The following is a 16,829-nucleotide window of genomic DNA, read 5'->3' on the forward strand; positions in this document are numbered from 1 at the left end:
TTTATTTTTAGAAAAGTTTAAATAAAACAGACTAGTGATGAAAAGAAGTTTGAATCGACGATAAACTTATGAATTAAAGTGAATGATAAAATAAAAACGAAAAGCACATAAAACAGTACAAAAGAAAAATTTATATACAAAGAAATTACTTAATTTTTTTATAAATAAAGTTACAATGTAGTAAATAAAAAACAATCCAAAATTTGCTTTTTTTATAAACTTTTACACAAATTATAAGTATACTTAGATAAAATTTTTACTGATAACAAAAAAAGATTAAAAAAGTTTAATTAATATTCTTGTACTACTGTAAATAAAATTTTGTGTATCTAGTTATATTATTCAAGACAGTAGTTTTTAACAAGCTTAACAAGTTGTGCTCACTGCACTATCTAATATACAACTTATTACCAAAAAAACTATAACTGTTTTTGTTTTGCTGTCTTAATAGAGTTGTAAGTTAAAACTGAGTAAATTCTATATTAAAAAATAAAAAGATAATCTGTTTACCTATTTTAAGCTCTTTTCAGACCATGCATAATTGTTTGTTTATATTAGACAACTTCTATGCACACATATATGCACTATTAGGGAACACCCGACTAATTTTAATTATACACTAACAAACATAAATTAAAATTATTTAATCCATCTATAATTATATAAAACAAAGATTAAATAAAATGCATAAAAACACTTTCAAACTTTACATTTCATAGACTTAAAAAACTACAGATTAGTCAAAGTTCTCCACATGAACGCAGTTTAAAATACTTTTGAGTGTTCAATTTTTTGCAAAAAATGAGTGAAAAAGCTCAACTTTAATAGATTCATAGTAAAAAAAAAAAGATCAAATTGTTTTCAAACTAAAGATTAACTTGTATAATTTTTTTTAATGTAGCTTTTACAACTAAGCAAAATGTTTAAACGACTAATTTAATAATACACTTTTATAGCCTCTACACTTAACTTTTGTAATCTGTATTTTAGAATACATTAGAATAATTTTCTTTATAAAACTGTGTTAATTTCGAAAAGTATAATTAATTACAGTTTTTGTTAAATTAAATAAGCGTCAACCTGTAAATACGCATATTAAACGAATTTTTTACATAAAACTGGGTACTGGTTCTCACAAGGTACACAAATCACCTTCATTTTATTAGGAGATAGAACAGTACATGTGTTACTACTGTTTTGTTTATCTTCTTTGCAGTCATTTGTATAACCAAAATCACGAAGATTTGACTTGCCTTCTTTGTTTAGTTCTTCAAAAGCAATCCAAACATCAGAACTATTTTCTTTACGTAGTTCCGCTTCTAGTTTGCTAATTTGTAAATGTTTTTATTTATTTTATTACAAGCAACTTTGTGTAATGATTATTTAATGTATAAAATAATTTAAGATTTTTGCTTCCCTAAAATTTTGTTTCAATGTAACAATAATAGAAAATAAACAAAATGTATTCTTTTTTCTATTATTTATCACATAAACTTTTAAGTTCATTTTGAATTAATAAATTCAAAATTAAATATAAGTTATCAAACTATTTACAACGTTTTATATTATTAAAGTGTATTTATATATATATTTATATTATCATACTTTACATATCATTTTTACTTTATTTTTATTTAAATAGTAATATTGTTTACAAAGAAGGTTTGTTATTATTTTTCAAAAGGTTAGTAGTCATGTTTTTTGTTTTATTTATTGTTATCTTAAACTTTCAACATATACAAAAGCATCAAAACATGGCTACTGTTTGTATTAATTAAAAAACATCAATGTGTTTTTTTTATATCAAAGTTTTTGTGTTAATATAATAATGAAACATGTTTACAACTATTTAGGAATAAAATATTCTATCTATTTAGCAAAAGTACTTAATTTAAAAAACTCACTCTCTTGCAAAAATGTTTTTTTCATTAAACGTTTTATAGACTACATCACCTTCGAGGTCTTTGCACATTTCTCTAGACTGATTGAAACTTTCTTTTTTGTAAGTACGAAAGAAAACTACTGAGGTGTACTTTCGAAACTCTAAAAAGAGGAATTTAGTTTTAAATAGTTATCAAAACAATTTTGATCAACAACAGACAAAAAACTTTAATTGGTTTAACTTTAGGTTTAATTGCTTTTTTAACTCTTTATTCGTAGTTTAAAAGTTCATAATTGGTTTACAAGTTGATTATGTTAGTTTACCAAAACAAAATGACTAAAAAAAACCTTCTTTTAAATAAGTGATGTTGTTCTGGATCTCAGTAACTTTATTAGAAACCATGATATCATGTTGAGCATCAGTAATGTTTCTTTTTTTGAAATACTCCATGTTTGATTCAAGCTCATCAATACGTTTTCTGATGATTACTAATTCAGGCTCAATTTTTGAAATGTTTTGGCTTTTTATATCCTGAACATCATGGTAAAGTGAAGTAAAATTTATTTCTTTTCCTGTTTTTTTAGGAACGTCTTCATTAAAGTTATGGTTTGGAATCTTTACTTGGTTGTTGTTGACGGAAACATGTAACGCTATGATCGCTAATAGTGCTGTTATAGACAGCAAAACCCACGTAATCCTCAATTTATTTGTATAACTTATTTCCATCAGTTTTTATTGCTTTATAAAATAAGTTTGATATTAATTATGTGTATATATTACAACAAAGACTTGTAAATTTGTTCTTTATTAGAATAATATAAAATAACTAATATTTTTAAATGTTATTTTTAAATAATATCTTGATAAACACATGAAGAAATACTTTTTACTAATTCAGATTTTTTTTAATGTGTTGTTCATAATTAGTAAGTATAAAAACAAAAAGCTATAAAACATAAATCTTCTACTTTGGACTTGTAGCTCATTTTTTTAATGTTTAAAAAACTCACTAAATTAAAAATAAGTAATCAAAACTTAAACTTTTAACTTGTAGACATATCCTAAATTTAAATATTTTTTGAATACTTTTGCTAAGAAGCAGTTCATTTATCAGCTACAAGAAATTTTTAGAGAATCAATAGTCTGTTTAAAACTAAACTGTTTAACTTATTTTATATAAGAATAAAACAAAGAAATTATGGAGTTGTAGACGTCATTAATGGTTTAGATTAGATCAGGGTTTCCCCATATAGGTCACATGGCTCCCTTGGGGGCCATTACAGAAATTTAGGGGGCCGTAACCAGCATTGGGGCCACAGGGGGTCATAAAGCCATAACTTAAAACTTACACTAGATATTCTGGTTCGATGATAAGAGCAAATAAAAATTATAGGCGTATTCAAAAGTAATTTTGAAACTTTTACTAGATATTATGGGAAAATCTTAGAAATTATGGGAAACTAAGGGGGCCATAAGCTGTAAAAGGGGGAGCCACAGTGCCATAATCTAAAATTATACATGATAATCTGGAGTTGATAATGAAGTGCAAAAATAATGTCGTAGGCATATTTAATTGTAGTTTTCCCAAAATTGTTGTCGAGAGGGCGCTTATATCTTGTTTATTGAACGATAAAAAAAGCGCTCAAAAAGTTTGGTCTAAGGACCTGGTGTACGTAGAAACCTTTCAGTTATCGAGTCGTACACCACATGCTTAAAAAAATTCTTACGAGCTATTATACATAGTTTTTTTATCATTAAGATATTTAAATCTTTAGTAATAAAACAATCAGTTAAACGAAATGAAAAATGAAAGAAAACAAAACTAAACGAAAATTAACTGAATTTTGTGTTTAATAATGTACTATGAATCTTGTTTGGTAACATAAGCACTAAAAAATATACATAACTTTAATTTAACTTTTAAAATGAGATAAACAACACTTATAACAAACGTGTGAATACTTGAATTATCGTTAATGTTAAACCTCTTTAAAGAAAGTAAAATGTAACACGCTGAAATATCTTTACGAAAAAAAAAATATAAGTATTTTGTGTTAAAAAGGTTAATTTTATTTTATTTAATAATTTGATTAACAGTAAAAATAATTTTACATTTGAATAATTAAATAAACTATTGTCATTTTTTTAAATAATTTTAAAGAAGTGATTTTCACTATAACTGAACTTAACTTTTATAAATTAAAATATGAAGATAAGTACTGTAAAATTTATGCTTTTAATAATAAGTTAATAACAATAATAGTTTCAACAATAATGATATTAACAACAACAAATTTACTTCTATTTTGAGTTAAACTTTTTTTTTTGAATACTTGTCCAAGTCTAAAACTGTAATAATAAAAATGCAAACATAAAAAAAAGAATTTTTTCTTTGATCTCCTCGAAAATAAGAATTTTTTTTAACTTAAGTTTGATTGAAACAGTTATCTCAGCCTACTATTTAAAAACTTTATTTTCTTTTAAAGTATAAACATCTATAACTGTTTTTTACATTTGCATGCTAAATATAGATATTTTTATTTACATAAAGGGGGCTTCTGAAAAACGTTTGGGAAATCCTGGATTAGATGTTTTAAGCTATCCTGCTATTTATCATTAAAAATTATAGCTTTTCAAACTAAAACTAAATTTTAGAAAAAAATATTTCACTTGCAGCTTGTTAATATTTCAAACATTATAATTCAATTTTTCTAAAAGCTTACTAACTTAATTAGACGAAATTAAAAACTCTTATCAAATAAAATTAAACTCATCTGACACAAATTGTTTCCGTTTTCTTATTATTTCCCTTTTACTTTCAAAGAAATAATTAAAGCTTTTTTACTAGGAAAGGTAAATCGATTTTTTTTGTTTTATCTTATTTAATTGTTATATTTTTAAGCACACTGCAATTACAAAATAATTTAGAGTCAACCCTTTTTTAGTTCAAGTTAACTTTGTGTTGTTTTCAAAAGGTCCTCAGTAAAAGTAATTTTTTTAAATTTTGAAAAAAATTGTATATTGCTTTGCTTTTTATTTATTTAATAATATGTTCTTCAAGATTATTTTTCTTTTTACTAAAACTACAACCGTCTTTTTGTAAATAACTTGATGACATAATTTCCTATTTACAAAAAGTCAGTAAAGAAGCCAAGTGTTATAAGTAAAATACTAAATTTTTCTCCTTGACTTAATTTGTAAGTAGAATCAAGTTGTATGAAAGCTAAGTAGTTTTAAATTAAAAAAAATCTTTTAGATATTATTTGTGTGACTTGTTAAACATAAATTTTACGGAGATGTAACACTCTTCAGAGTAAATCATTAAAAGAGTTGGTATTTATTGTTTTACAAATTTGACTAAAATTAAGTCTATTTACAAACTTATAAATAAACTAACTGAATCGACCAGATTAACACCAGGTTACGATTACCTACGTTTAACAACATAGCTCTACATACTTTGAAAAAACAAGCAAATGTATTAAACTTTAATTAAACTGTTAAATTAAAACTTAATCTAACAAGTTACAAACTAATGTTAGAAACTGCATGTTTTTTTCACAGTTCTGTTGGTTGTTTTTCAAAAACATATACACCTAGCATTAGTTGAATACTTTTATTCTCTATACACTATAAACTTACAAACAAAAATTACAACTGCACTCTCTCTTAAGTACTAAAGCTTATAATTCTAATGATAAGTTTTTTACAGTACAATTGGTATAATTATGATAATTGGTTTTAATTGAATATTTTCTGATGAAACCTCTAACTATTTACTTACTCGAAAATCTAATTTTAAAATAAGTTGCTTACAAAAGAAATTGATAAGCTAAAATCGATTTTACTTGTTTGGTTAATAAAAATGTTTTTGAATGAACCATGTCTCAAATTTCTATTTCATACAATACAATTAAGAAAGCCGCATGACATGCAAATTAAACTTAATGTTCAAAAGTAATTTAATAATTTACAAGTATTGTTTTATATTAGAATAAGTGATATTTTAACTAAATTAGTAAAAAATGTTTTATAAAACAATTAAAAAAACAAAAATCAAATGTGAATCATTTGGTGAAATTTAAAATACTATGAATGAATTTTGTTAATTTAATTAGTTTTTGACATTTAAAAAATGTCTGCGATATTTTTTGTCATTTTAAACTTTAACATGGTTCATATTTCTTTAGATTATGTTCTTAACTTCAATTACAAACCTTCCTTAAATTTTATATGCTCTACAATAAATATTTCGTAAACTAGTAAATAGTTTTAAATATCGAACAAAAATACAGGCTCAAACTGTCTTTATTAAGTTAACTATTGACAATCTAAAAACGACTTATGATCAAGTATCTGAATTTTTTACTGAACTCCATACAACACACGAAAAGTTCTAATTGTTAATTTCAAGCTATAGTATAAATGAATTCTAATAATTTATTGGGTAATAACTGATACTTGTTATTTTGTGAAAATAAAAAACTTTATTACTATTTTTAATTAAAAATATTTTTTGTTTAAACTTATAATTAATTTTTCTAGAAAAAGTGTTGACTTAAGATTATTTAAAAAAATGATATTAAAGCAAGATAATAAGGTAACAAAAAAAATCAATATTTTTTTAGTTTCAAATTAAGTATATATTAATCTAGTATAAACAAAAAATAGAGAGAACGAATACTATAACTGATTTATTAATACTCCAAAAACAACTTTTTAATGAAAAGTGTAAAGTATATTTATTTTAAAATAGAAATATGTGTACAATTAAAAACTAATCCAACAAACTTTAAAATACATCTAAAAAAAGTTTTTAATAGCTTTAAAACTGTTTATCTATTAAGTACTCAACCTTTGATTACAAGATTTTAATCAATTTAAGAAATTAAAAATTTTGAACTTAAAACGAAAATATTATCATTGTAAGTTGCATATAGTAAAACAAAAAAACGTTTTGAATTAGCTGTTGTATTATGTTATATATATTAATCGCTATTAAAATTTGTTTAAATTTTTTTTTTAAAGAAGTAAACAACTGTGAACTTATTTGCACTTATTAACCTTATTTGCTTCTTGTTTTTAATTAAATATAACAACAATGTTTCAAAATTCTTGATTTCAATAACAATTTTAGTCTTTTATAAAAGTTAATTTCATATAAAAATGTTTTGTGATTAATAAGGTTTAAAAATGTTAATTGTTTTTTTTCTACATACATGTTTCTTATTTTAAGAATATTGCTGTCTAAGTAGCTGTGATGACAGTAATTTTTTTTCTTAAAAATAATTATGCTATTTAACTATAAGTGTTCGGTAAAAGCAAATTAATCCTAATTGATTGTTAGTTATTAAAAAAAGTCCTTATCTTGTTTCATTAAAGAAGAAACTGGTTATTTAGAAAAACCAAAATCTATACTATAAATTTCTGAAACTTTTGTATGTTAGAAATAAAAACATACAGTTCTTCAATTTAAAAAGTTTTTTTTATTCCATTTAAACCAATCGCTTTAATACATCGTTTCTGCTACATAGGCTCAAACAATAGTTATACACAAAAGTATGTGTACAATTATAAAACTAAACTTTAGTTTGTTGCGAAAAAAACTTAAAAGATGAATTTTTTTTTTAAATATTTAAAATTCCTGTTACTTTTTCAACAGCGCAAAAAAGCGATAGCTATTGTTCTATTTATCTGTTTAACTTTTATTATATACGAATAATAATTAACTCCATTAACGTAATGCTTGTGTGTTGGCAGTTTTTTAAATAATTTTTAACGTTAGTAAATAACTTTTTGACATTTTTGTTTTGTGAAAATAATTTTACAGTAGTCCGCAAAACAAGTTTTACCATATAATTTAAACTATAAAACATTAAAAAAATTCGACTATAAAAAACTGTTTATAAAAATATTTTTTTAGCTTACATACTTTAATTAATTTGTTTTACCAAATCACACCAATAAAAACTTAAATGTTAATGCTAAAACAGATAAATAGCGTTTTAAATTTGATAATCAGTTTTCAAAAAAATTAAGTATGGGTGAAAGTCGACTATCAATAAAGTTAAGTTTATAATTAAAGTTTTTTAAATCAAAGAGTTTAAGTAAACTACTTTTAACTACTATTTTTATTAAATTATGTAACTTCTTAAGTTTAAAAAAATTTAAAGTTTATTGACTCTTTAAAACCTCTTTATAATAGTTTTTAACTTGCGTTTCTTAATATAAGTTTGTTGTACCTTTTAAATATATTTTAGTTTGATAAGTAAAAAACTTTAGCAAAAAACAACAAATGATTAATTTTAGTAAGCTAAGTTCTTTTGGACCAAATGCACTCTTTGTTTTCAAGGAGAGAAAAATATTTTGGAGACAATTTAATGCAGTAACTACCAGAAATACTGAAAATGATTTCTTTTTATTTACTTTTAGAAATAAAGCCCTTAAAATTGAATCCGGCTTATGGGAGATGCTTTACCGATCCCTGCATTAATTAAATCTACAAAGAATAAAGTAAACTATCTAAAAAGAATTAGGGTGTTATGATGAGCTTACAATTAATGATAATACAATTAATTATAATATTTAATTTAAAAAAAATGTTTTTCAGTTACTTATAAATGTTAGTCTTAATCATTTTCAGGTATTTATTGTTAAAATATCCGTCATTTATACAAAATTATTTTTAATAAATTTTCAGCGTAACAAGTTTTAAAAAATATTTTGAAATTAGGTGTCTCCCAAGTAAAATAAAACTTTTTAAACACTATATAGTGAGATAACTATATATTTGTCCGGATAAACTTTATATTGCGTTTTTTATTTGAAAGTAATTTACAGAGATTACATTTGAACTAATACTAATAATAAACGTTTAGCGTACGGTTTTCTAAATTTTGCCATATGGCCTACTTGGGGTCCATTACAGAAGTTTAGGGGGCATGAAACAGCAAAGGGAACAAAAGAGGGGCCGAGAGTAGTAAAGCGGTTACAGAGGGGCCATGAGGCCATAACTCGAAACTTACGCTAGATATTATGGAGTTGATGATGAAGAGCAAAAAAAATTAATAGGCGTATTAAAGGGTAGTTTTAAAACTTACGCTAGATATTATGGAGTTGATGATGAAGAGCAAAAAAAAATCATAGGCGTATTAAAGGGTAGTTTTGAAACTTACGCTAGATACTATAGAAAATTTTACTAATTTTAATTTAAGCTCCATTAATAAAACTTGTATAAATTAATAAATATTCATTTTTATATGAAACTTGCGTAACAAAAAAAAATAGCATACTTGCCTGAACGAACTATTTATAATTTGTTTTGCAATTTTATCCTACTTTATTTTTAAAGCCACATTTCATAAATTAAGTTTCATACAATTTGCTGTTTTAGAACTTATATATTTGGTCTTAATTTATCAAGGCTAGAAGCTTTACGATCTAAATTAGAGAAATACAAATTCACAACCGCTAGAATTACGCCACACTCTATTTCTTGCAACTATCTGCAAGTACTTTAAGATATGTTTTTCTTCATTGTTACTCGCATAGATCATTCCTTAGATTAACAAAATAAGAACATATAAAAATTTAATATAATTCACAATACTGTTTTGTACTTACAACTTTTTTTTGGAAAAATGATGCATGTACGTACACATTAGTATATTTAGTTGCTGTAAATTTTGTTTTCTTTTCAATTGTAATGTTTCTAATGTGTTTAGTTAGTTGTAATAATAGCTTTTAAACTAATAAAAAGAATTTATACTTTATTATGTTTGTTTTCGTTGAAACACTTTAGTGGAATCATACATTTTTGATACTTTACACAGTATTTAGTTATAAAAAAAAAATAAAAAAAGTTTAAGTTAGAAATTAAAAGTTTAATTTAAATCTTAATAATCAATACAAAGTATCTAAGAGCAAAAAAAACTCTACAAAAAAATATACAAATAACTACAGGAGTTTTACTACCTGTGCGGTGCTTTTTTCTAGTTTAGTAAGTATTAGTTAAACATTTCAAGAATCAAAATGGGCGAAAAGGACTTTTATTATTTGCGCACTTTACGCTTGAATGAACGGAAAAAAAGAAAGGCTTAAATCTCGCTCGAAGCATTTTGATATACTCGCTGTTTTATGTTGATAGACTTTGTGAAAGTGCTTTGTTTACTTTTTTTATTACATTTTTATTTGTATTATTTGTTTTGTTTCCTTCATATACAGTTTAGCTAAATTCAAAAGTTTAAGTTGCTTTTTTAGAGTTTTAAATTTAAAATAAAAAAACTGTGACATCTTGGTTTTAGAATTTCGGTTGTTTGAAAAAACTATTTTTTAATGGATATAAGAAACTTAATCATTCTAAGACGTTTATTTTAAAAAAAGTAACAATTGCAGTGAAACTTAAAAAATAAAATTATATCAAACAATAAATTAAATGTTTCTTTTGAGTCAGAAACCATTTTTCAACAGATTTGAACAAACTTTTTTTTTAAGAAAATAAGAATTTTGATGAGAAGTTTTATAAAATCAAAGCATTTAAATTTGTGTGTAAGGTTTCTTAAGTTAGACTAGTAAATTTAAAAACTATTTATTTTATACATTTTATTTCTCTTTAAGTTAATAAAATGTAAGAACTTACATTAGCTACTCTTGCTAAACTGTTTACAGCAGTTTAGTAAGTTATATTAGTATAAAAATATACAAAAAGGTTTATAGTAGTATAATAGTTATATTATTATATGAATCTAAAAGTATATTTATGTTGACATATTTTATTTTCAGATGAAAAAAGTTTAAATAGTGTTTTTAAGTAAGAAATTATTTTAAACTCAATCTGATAAGTTACTTTTTGGATAAACAATTACTAATACTAAAGTGAAAAATTAAGTAAAAAAATGAGGGGCAAACTTGGCCTTCTTATTATATCTCTATGGATGTTCAACACAGTCTATGCTCAAGGTTAGTTTCAATTATTTTAAACATATATAGAAAAATAAAAAAGCGTTTTTAAGCATAAAGCTTGTCAATACTACATTTATTTTACAATACATGCTCACAATTGTATACACTTTTTTTAGATTTTAAACCATGTAAGTCTCAAAAAGATTGTCCTTCAACTCACAGATGCAACAGGGGACAATGCAGGTTAGTATTGCTATGTACTGTATTCACAATAATAAGTTTTTTTGCTTTAACTTTTTCAACAACTTATAAGGTGTTTATTTTGTTTTCCTACAACATATTGTAACTTATTGTTAGAATTACACAAACGAGTTGATAAATATCGAGTTACTATCAAAACTAATTTTTTAACAAAAGTGCTTACTAGATGTCCATACGAATACTTTGGAAAGAATTGTGAGGAGAAAATGACAATGTGCAACCCTACTCCCTGCATATCTGGAACGTGCAGTCTTGTGTACGACTCTCTCGGTCGCGAAGATTACGTTTGCCACTGTTACTCCGGCTGGACTGGTCAATAATAGTTTTTTCTAATATGAACATTTATTCGTATATAATATTGATAACATTTTTTATGTTTAGTATTCTTTTAATACTATAAACAAAATAAAAACTGCATAACGTTGCTTCTCGATTTTACTTTTTGTGTGAGTATTAAAAAGAATAAAATTAGCAGTAGTTCAAAAAAAAATCAGTTTAAAGTATACAGTATTTTTTCTACCTCAGGTATGGACTGCGACATTGAGGACCAGTGCAAACAGGACCCGTGTGAAAACGGAGGTTCCTGCTCCATGAACAACGACACGTTCACTTGCTCGTGCAGCGAAGGTTACCATGGCGACACGTGTGCTAACGATGTCAACGAGTGTGAACCTAAAAATCCCTGCCAGGTATGCACAATCAATATAAAAATTATGAAAATTTTAACAATAATTGAAAGTTGTACTTGTAACAGCTGTAAATATAAAAAAATAAAGCAATGAATTCCACATATAGTCATATACTTAAAAGTTTTATTTACCGAATAAAATCATCGTTACGTAAATTCAGACAGCTTTTACCCTTGAAACTCAGTCTATAATTCAACTTAACTGTCGAATGGGTATTTTTCATTTAGTACAAAACAAAACTTTTTTATTTTATTTACATAATTATCACTACAATACTTTTAAAAGCGGATGTAAAGTGTTTAAATAACTTAACTTTGAAAGTTGATCGAATTAGCTTTGTAACTGTATGAAAATTCGTTAAGTAACATCTTCTAAGTTGTTTTTAACTTAAGACTTTTATTGATTTGTGTTAACAAATTAGGCTGTCATGTCGCATAAGTACTAAAGCAGCAAGTAATATACGCAGGTTTACATAACCTTGATTTTATTAAAATAGAATTTAAGATTTGAACAAGAAAATAGATAATAATCTTTTAAATTAAAATAAGTAAAATAAATACATAGTTATACTATATAAACAATAAAAAGTTTATAGTAAATTGTTGTTGAAATTGTTCGTTGCTCAGCTAACTAATAAAAATTGATGTGTAGAAAATTACTTAAACACTAAGCACAAAATCATGTTTAAAACTTTGTCAGAACGACGGTGTGTGTGAGAACCAGATAGGGACGTTCACTTGCCACTGTCAGAAGGGATTCACCGGTCCCACTTGCGAGTACACCATGTTCAAACCTCGCGAAGCCAGCTGCAAGCACAACATGTGCAAGAACGGAGGAACTTGCTCCATTGTCAGGGACAGCGGACAGGCCATTTGCAACTGTTTAGAAGGTTTGATCTGTTGATCTAATTAATTATGATTTTTATTAACATTGAAAAAAAACTGTCTTAAATTGCAACAAAATAATACCCTTTTCGTATTTTTAAATTGAGTTAGCAAAAAAGATAAACAACTTATACTTGATATAAATCGTTATTTATATATTTTATTAACAGACTTTCAAGGAGTATTTTGCGACCAACTGGCACGGTGCACTGCATCTAACTTTTGCAGGAACGGAGGAACTTGTAAAGACGACCTTGGTTATGCTTATTGTGAATGCGAAGATGGCTGGCTCGGTTTGTTTTGTTAATACAACTTGATGCAAAGATGGGAATTTTATTAATATTTTATATAAATACAGGAGAAAACTGCGAAAAAGACTTGGACGAGTGCACTACTTTTCCCAACTACTGCAAAAACGGCGCCACTTGCAACAACTATTTAGGTATACTTAAAGTTTAAAAAAAGACGTTAAAAATGAGTTTTTTAAAGCTAAGCTTCTAAGTACAAATTAAAACTCAGTAATGAAAACAACATAGAATATTTCAAGCAATGAAAATATAATTCAAGAACAAACTAAGTTCAATAAAAGTTTTCAACGTTGTTTTTTACTATTTTTTCATACCAACATAATAGGAAGCTTCGAGTGCATTTGTGTGAACGGGTGGCACGGAATAGACTGCAGCCACAATGTTGACGATTGCGAGAACAACGGGTGCTTTGCCGGATCGACATGCGTTGATGAAGTTGGTACTTTCAGGTGTGAGTGCCCTCCAGGAAAATCTGGTTGGTTCAAAAACTTGTAAAAGCTATGTTTTATGTACAACTTGTGTTGCAGGGTTTAGTGATTTTGTGTTTATAGTAAATTGATAAGGCTATGAACAAAAAATGTTTTACTTAATACTTAAAACCTTAACTATAGTTGTTAAAATAACAGCTGATTTTATCAAAATTGAAACTTTTTACTTGTGTAACCTTGGTAACGTTGTAAATTACCAGGGTTTTTATGTCACCTTGACGACGCCTGTCACGGGGATCTGAACCCCTGCAAGGACGCTTCAACGTGCACAACCGAGAAAACAACGGGGGAGGCGATCTGTTCGAGCTGCCCCTCTGGCTATAGCGGCATCACCTGTCACAAAGACATCGATGAATGCAACAGTGGTTTGTCAAAAACTTAATTTTTAGTCATGAACATATAAAAAGTGATGGTATCATAATCTTTAATTTAAAAATAATGCTAAAATTTAACAAATCATATTTACGTTACATACCAAGGACTAAACTAATCGTAATCTATATTCACAACAAGTGGTGAGTAACTTGAATGTTTTTTACCTTTTTACTTTCCTAGGACAAGCGATATGCGAGCACGGCGGCACTTGTGTGAACACGGATGGCAGTTTCAAGTGCATGTGCCATCCGGGATTCACCGGAAGTTTGTGCGAGCAGATCATCAACGAGTGCGATCCCGATCCGTGTCCTAAGAACACCTCCTACTCGTGCCTGGACAGGGTTGGAACTTTTCTGTGCGTATGCCACCCAGGTAGGAAAATTTGAAAACTTTAAACGTAACAAAAATGATTAGATATATTTTCTTCTACGTCAAAATTACTTTTACAATAATGTCGTGCTCTTATCAAACAAAACATACATTTTGCTAATTAAGTAGTTTGTTTCATATATTAATTATCAAAGCTGGTAATCAGTTTACCAACAGCTTTTACCGCTTATTATGTATTAGGGTGATATGAACGCTACGAGTTCAGAGTTTAATTAAAAATTACCTGCTTGTAAAAACAAAAGATTTCAAAGCTTTTACTCGCTTATTCAAATTTATAAAATGCGTGTTTCGGGTCATAGGTCGACTGTAAAACTAATAACAACATTTTTTAATTATGCTGCATCTGCTTTAATTTGTTTGACCTTTCAACTTTGTACGTAAGCTTGTCAAATTTTACTATAATTAAAAATATCTTTTTTTAATATTTTAACCTTTAAGCTAATTGTAATTTACATTAACTTTAAGTACAAAAAGCTTTTCTGCAACTTTATGCATTGAATATACGCTTAAAGTTTTTGTTTACGCTTACTTAAAAAGCACCAAACAAGTCTAATATGTAATATAAATAAAATAATATAGCTATAAAATATTTTTACACTTAAGCTTCTAAAAATTCAAATTTTTCAAACTGTCTTTTTTTTTGATAACTTTAACCGAAAACAAGCAAAACAAACTTATTTCAAGAGATTGCCCTTTCACTAATACTTGAAAATAAAGCAAACGCAGCGGTGATAGTAGTGTGAGTTGATAAACAACTTCATGGTTGATCGGTGTGCTTGCTCCACACTGCTGCACACATGATTGTCTTTCATTTACATGTGCCCTTCCACTTTCCTAACAAAAAAAAAAAAAACATTAGATGCCCATCTGCTTTGCTTGAAAGTCTTTTTGTTTAGTTTTGTGTTAGGATTTGGCTCAGCTGTTGTGAAAATTAGTGACGGATGACGGCAAATGACTGTGCGAAGCTTGATAGTTTGCGGTGCGAATTTCCTTTCATTCGCCAGCTACAACCATTTGAATTATCGAGGAATTTTAATACGCGCTGGGCACAGACTTTTGCCAAGTAGCGAACCACACGCTCGCACCTCATATTTACACCTTATCCATATTTCACAAGGCTGGAAGCTCAGCACAACCAAAACAATTTAGCGGCTTTCGGTCTGGGCATACATACGAATATGTGTTAAAAAAAATTCAAACCGAGCGCGTCGTGTTTTGCCATTTCTTCTCGCCTTGCCTCTCGCACGACTGCGAGGAACAAGTGAAGAGAAAGCAGCTGGAAACTTCCTTCTCCTTTTTATCTTGCTTGCGAGTGGAAGTAATCGCCACCGACACTTGAAGAAAGCTCGAAGGTGCTTGAAATTGCGCTTTTCGCTCGTCGCACCTTAGCGAGGTGTAAGTCGTCGTTTGTTTAATTTTGCGAGTCAACCTTAATGTTTGTATGGCTGCCACGGCAAGCCTGTTTTTTAAATGAGATGCCAATGACTTTAGTGTACATATTTCTTAGCACTTGAGCCTTTTGCAGTGTCATAATGACGCTCTTATCAGTGCACTGCAGTGCGAAGGAGATTTTCGTATTCGTTATGTAATGAACAAGAAACGTAATCATCAAGCTGTTGATTTTCAAACAGATGTTGTTTTATCACTTGCGTTGTTAAAACACCTTATTGTAATTTGAACTGCTTGATATAATTATCAAAAACAACTTTATTTTTTTAAGTGCTTTTAGGCATTTTGAAAAACCAATTTAACCGTGAAAGCAATAAACTTTGCGTTTAAAGCAAAGTGTAACGAGATACAAAAATACTCTTACTGACTCAAATTTTATTACTTAAACGCTTATCTTGAAAATACGTCTACAAATTGCCTGAACTGAAAGCGCTACCCGTACCTATCTTTACATCAAGGGCATTTATGACATTAACACATCTTTTACAACTTGTTATGAAAATCTAATGACAAACGCATTTTTGAACGAGTTGCTTATCGAAGCCTTTGTTGTGCGCAGAAAAAAACGCTGATAAGTATCCGAGCCGCTGCTGTCGAGAGCATGCTTTTATTCAGCTGAGATAAAAACGAAACTTGAACAAGCAGCGCAGCGGTCATCCTCAACATCTCTGAACAATGAAAAGTTTACAAGTTCAATGAAATAACAATTTTAGTCTACTGTTACCGGCTCAACTCAAAATTGCCCGAGGGTCGCACAGCCGTGCATACTGGCTGCTTGTTTGCGCTATTATTGTGCTCGTGACGATTTCAAATTTAAACTGTTTGTGTTATTCAAAAATTGCCCATTGAAGATATTTATAGAAGCCTTTGAAAGTTTGAGTTGCCTTATTGGTGCAATTTGCAGTTGACTTGAGTTTAATAAATATGTGATTTTAATTTAAAAGAAATGTTTTTGATAATTAATTGAGCGAGTAAATTGTACAAAAGTATGACAAAAACGGAAAACTGAATGAAAACAAGCTTAATTAAGCTGTATGGTAGAACTAATGCCAAAAAAAAAAAGAGAAAATGATTTTTAATTACACTCGAATAGTTAAAAATTTCTTAAAAAAGCTTAAAAGAGATAAGTTATACTTTTTTAAGAAAAGAAAAACAAATTCAAGCACTGTGCATTTAGCAAAAACACCTTTTAAAGTAATAAA

The 16,829-nt window shown here is 27.3% G+C and overlaps 1 protein-coding gene across 1 annotated transcript in view; it reads left to right on the forward strand.

Moving 5' to 3' along the window:
• The first annotated feature begins 10,678 nt into the window (after positions 1-10,678).
• LOC145837929 (uncharacterized) overlaps positions 10,679-16,829 on the forward strand; it is a 33,508-nt gene continuing 27,357 nt past the window's right edge. The window contains exons 1-10 of the mRNA XM_082945422.1: positions 10,679-10,840; positions 10,960-11,026; positions 11,211-11,356; positions 11,570-11,733; positions 12,433-12,622; positions 12,788-12,910; positions 12,976-13,059; positions 13,251-13,400; positions 13,614-13,778; positions 13,969-14,160. Of these exons, the coding sequence (XP_082801548.1) occupies positions 10,777-10,840; positions 10,960-11,026; positions 11,211-11,356; positions 11,570-11,733; positions 12,433-12,622; positions 12,788-12,910; positions 12,976-13,059; positions 13,251-13,400; positions 13,614-13,778; positions 13,969-14,160 (1,345 nt within the window). The 5' untranslated portion in view covers positions 10,679-10,776. The remainder of the gene's footprint in view (positions 10,841-10,959; positions 11,027-11,210; positions 11,357-11,569; positions 11,734-12,432; positions 12,623-12,787; positions 12,911-12,975; positions 13,060-13,250; positions 13,401-13,613; positions 13,779-13,968; positions 14,161-16,829) is intronic.

This window comes from Thalia democratica, chromosome 6 (assembly GCF_965202585.1).
Source record: "Thalia democratica chromosome 6, ktThaDemo2.hap1.1, whole genome shotgun sequence".
In the NCBI taxonomy this organism is placed as follows: domain Eukaryota; kingdom Metazoa; phylum Chordata; class Thaliacea; order Salpida; family Salpidae; genus Thalia; species Thalia democratica.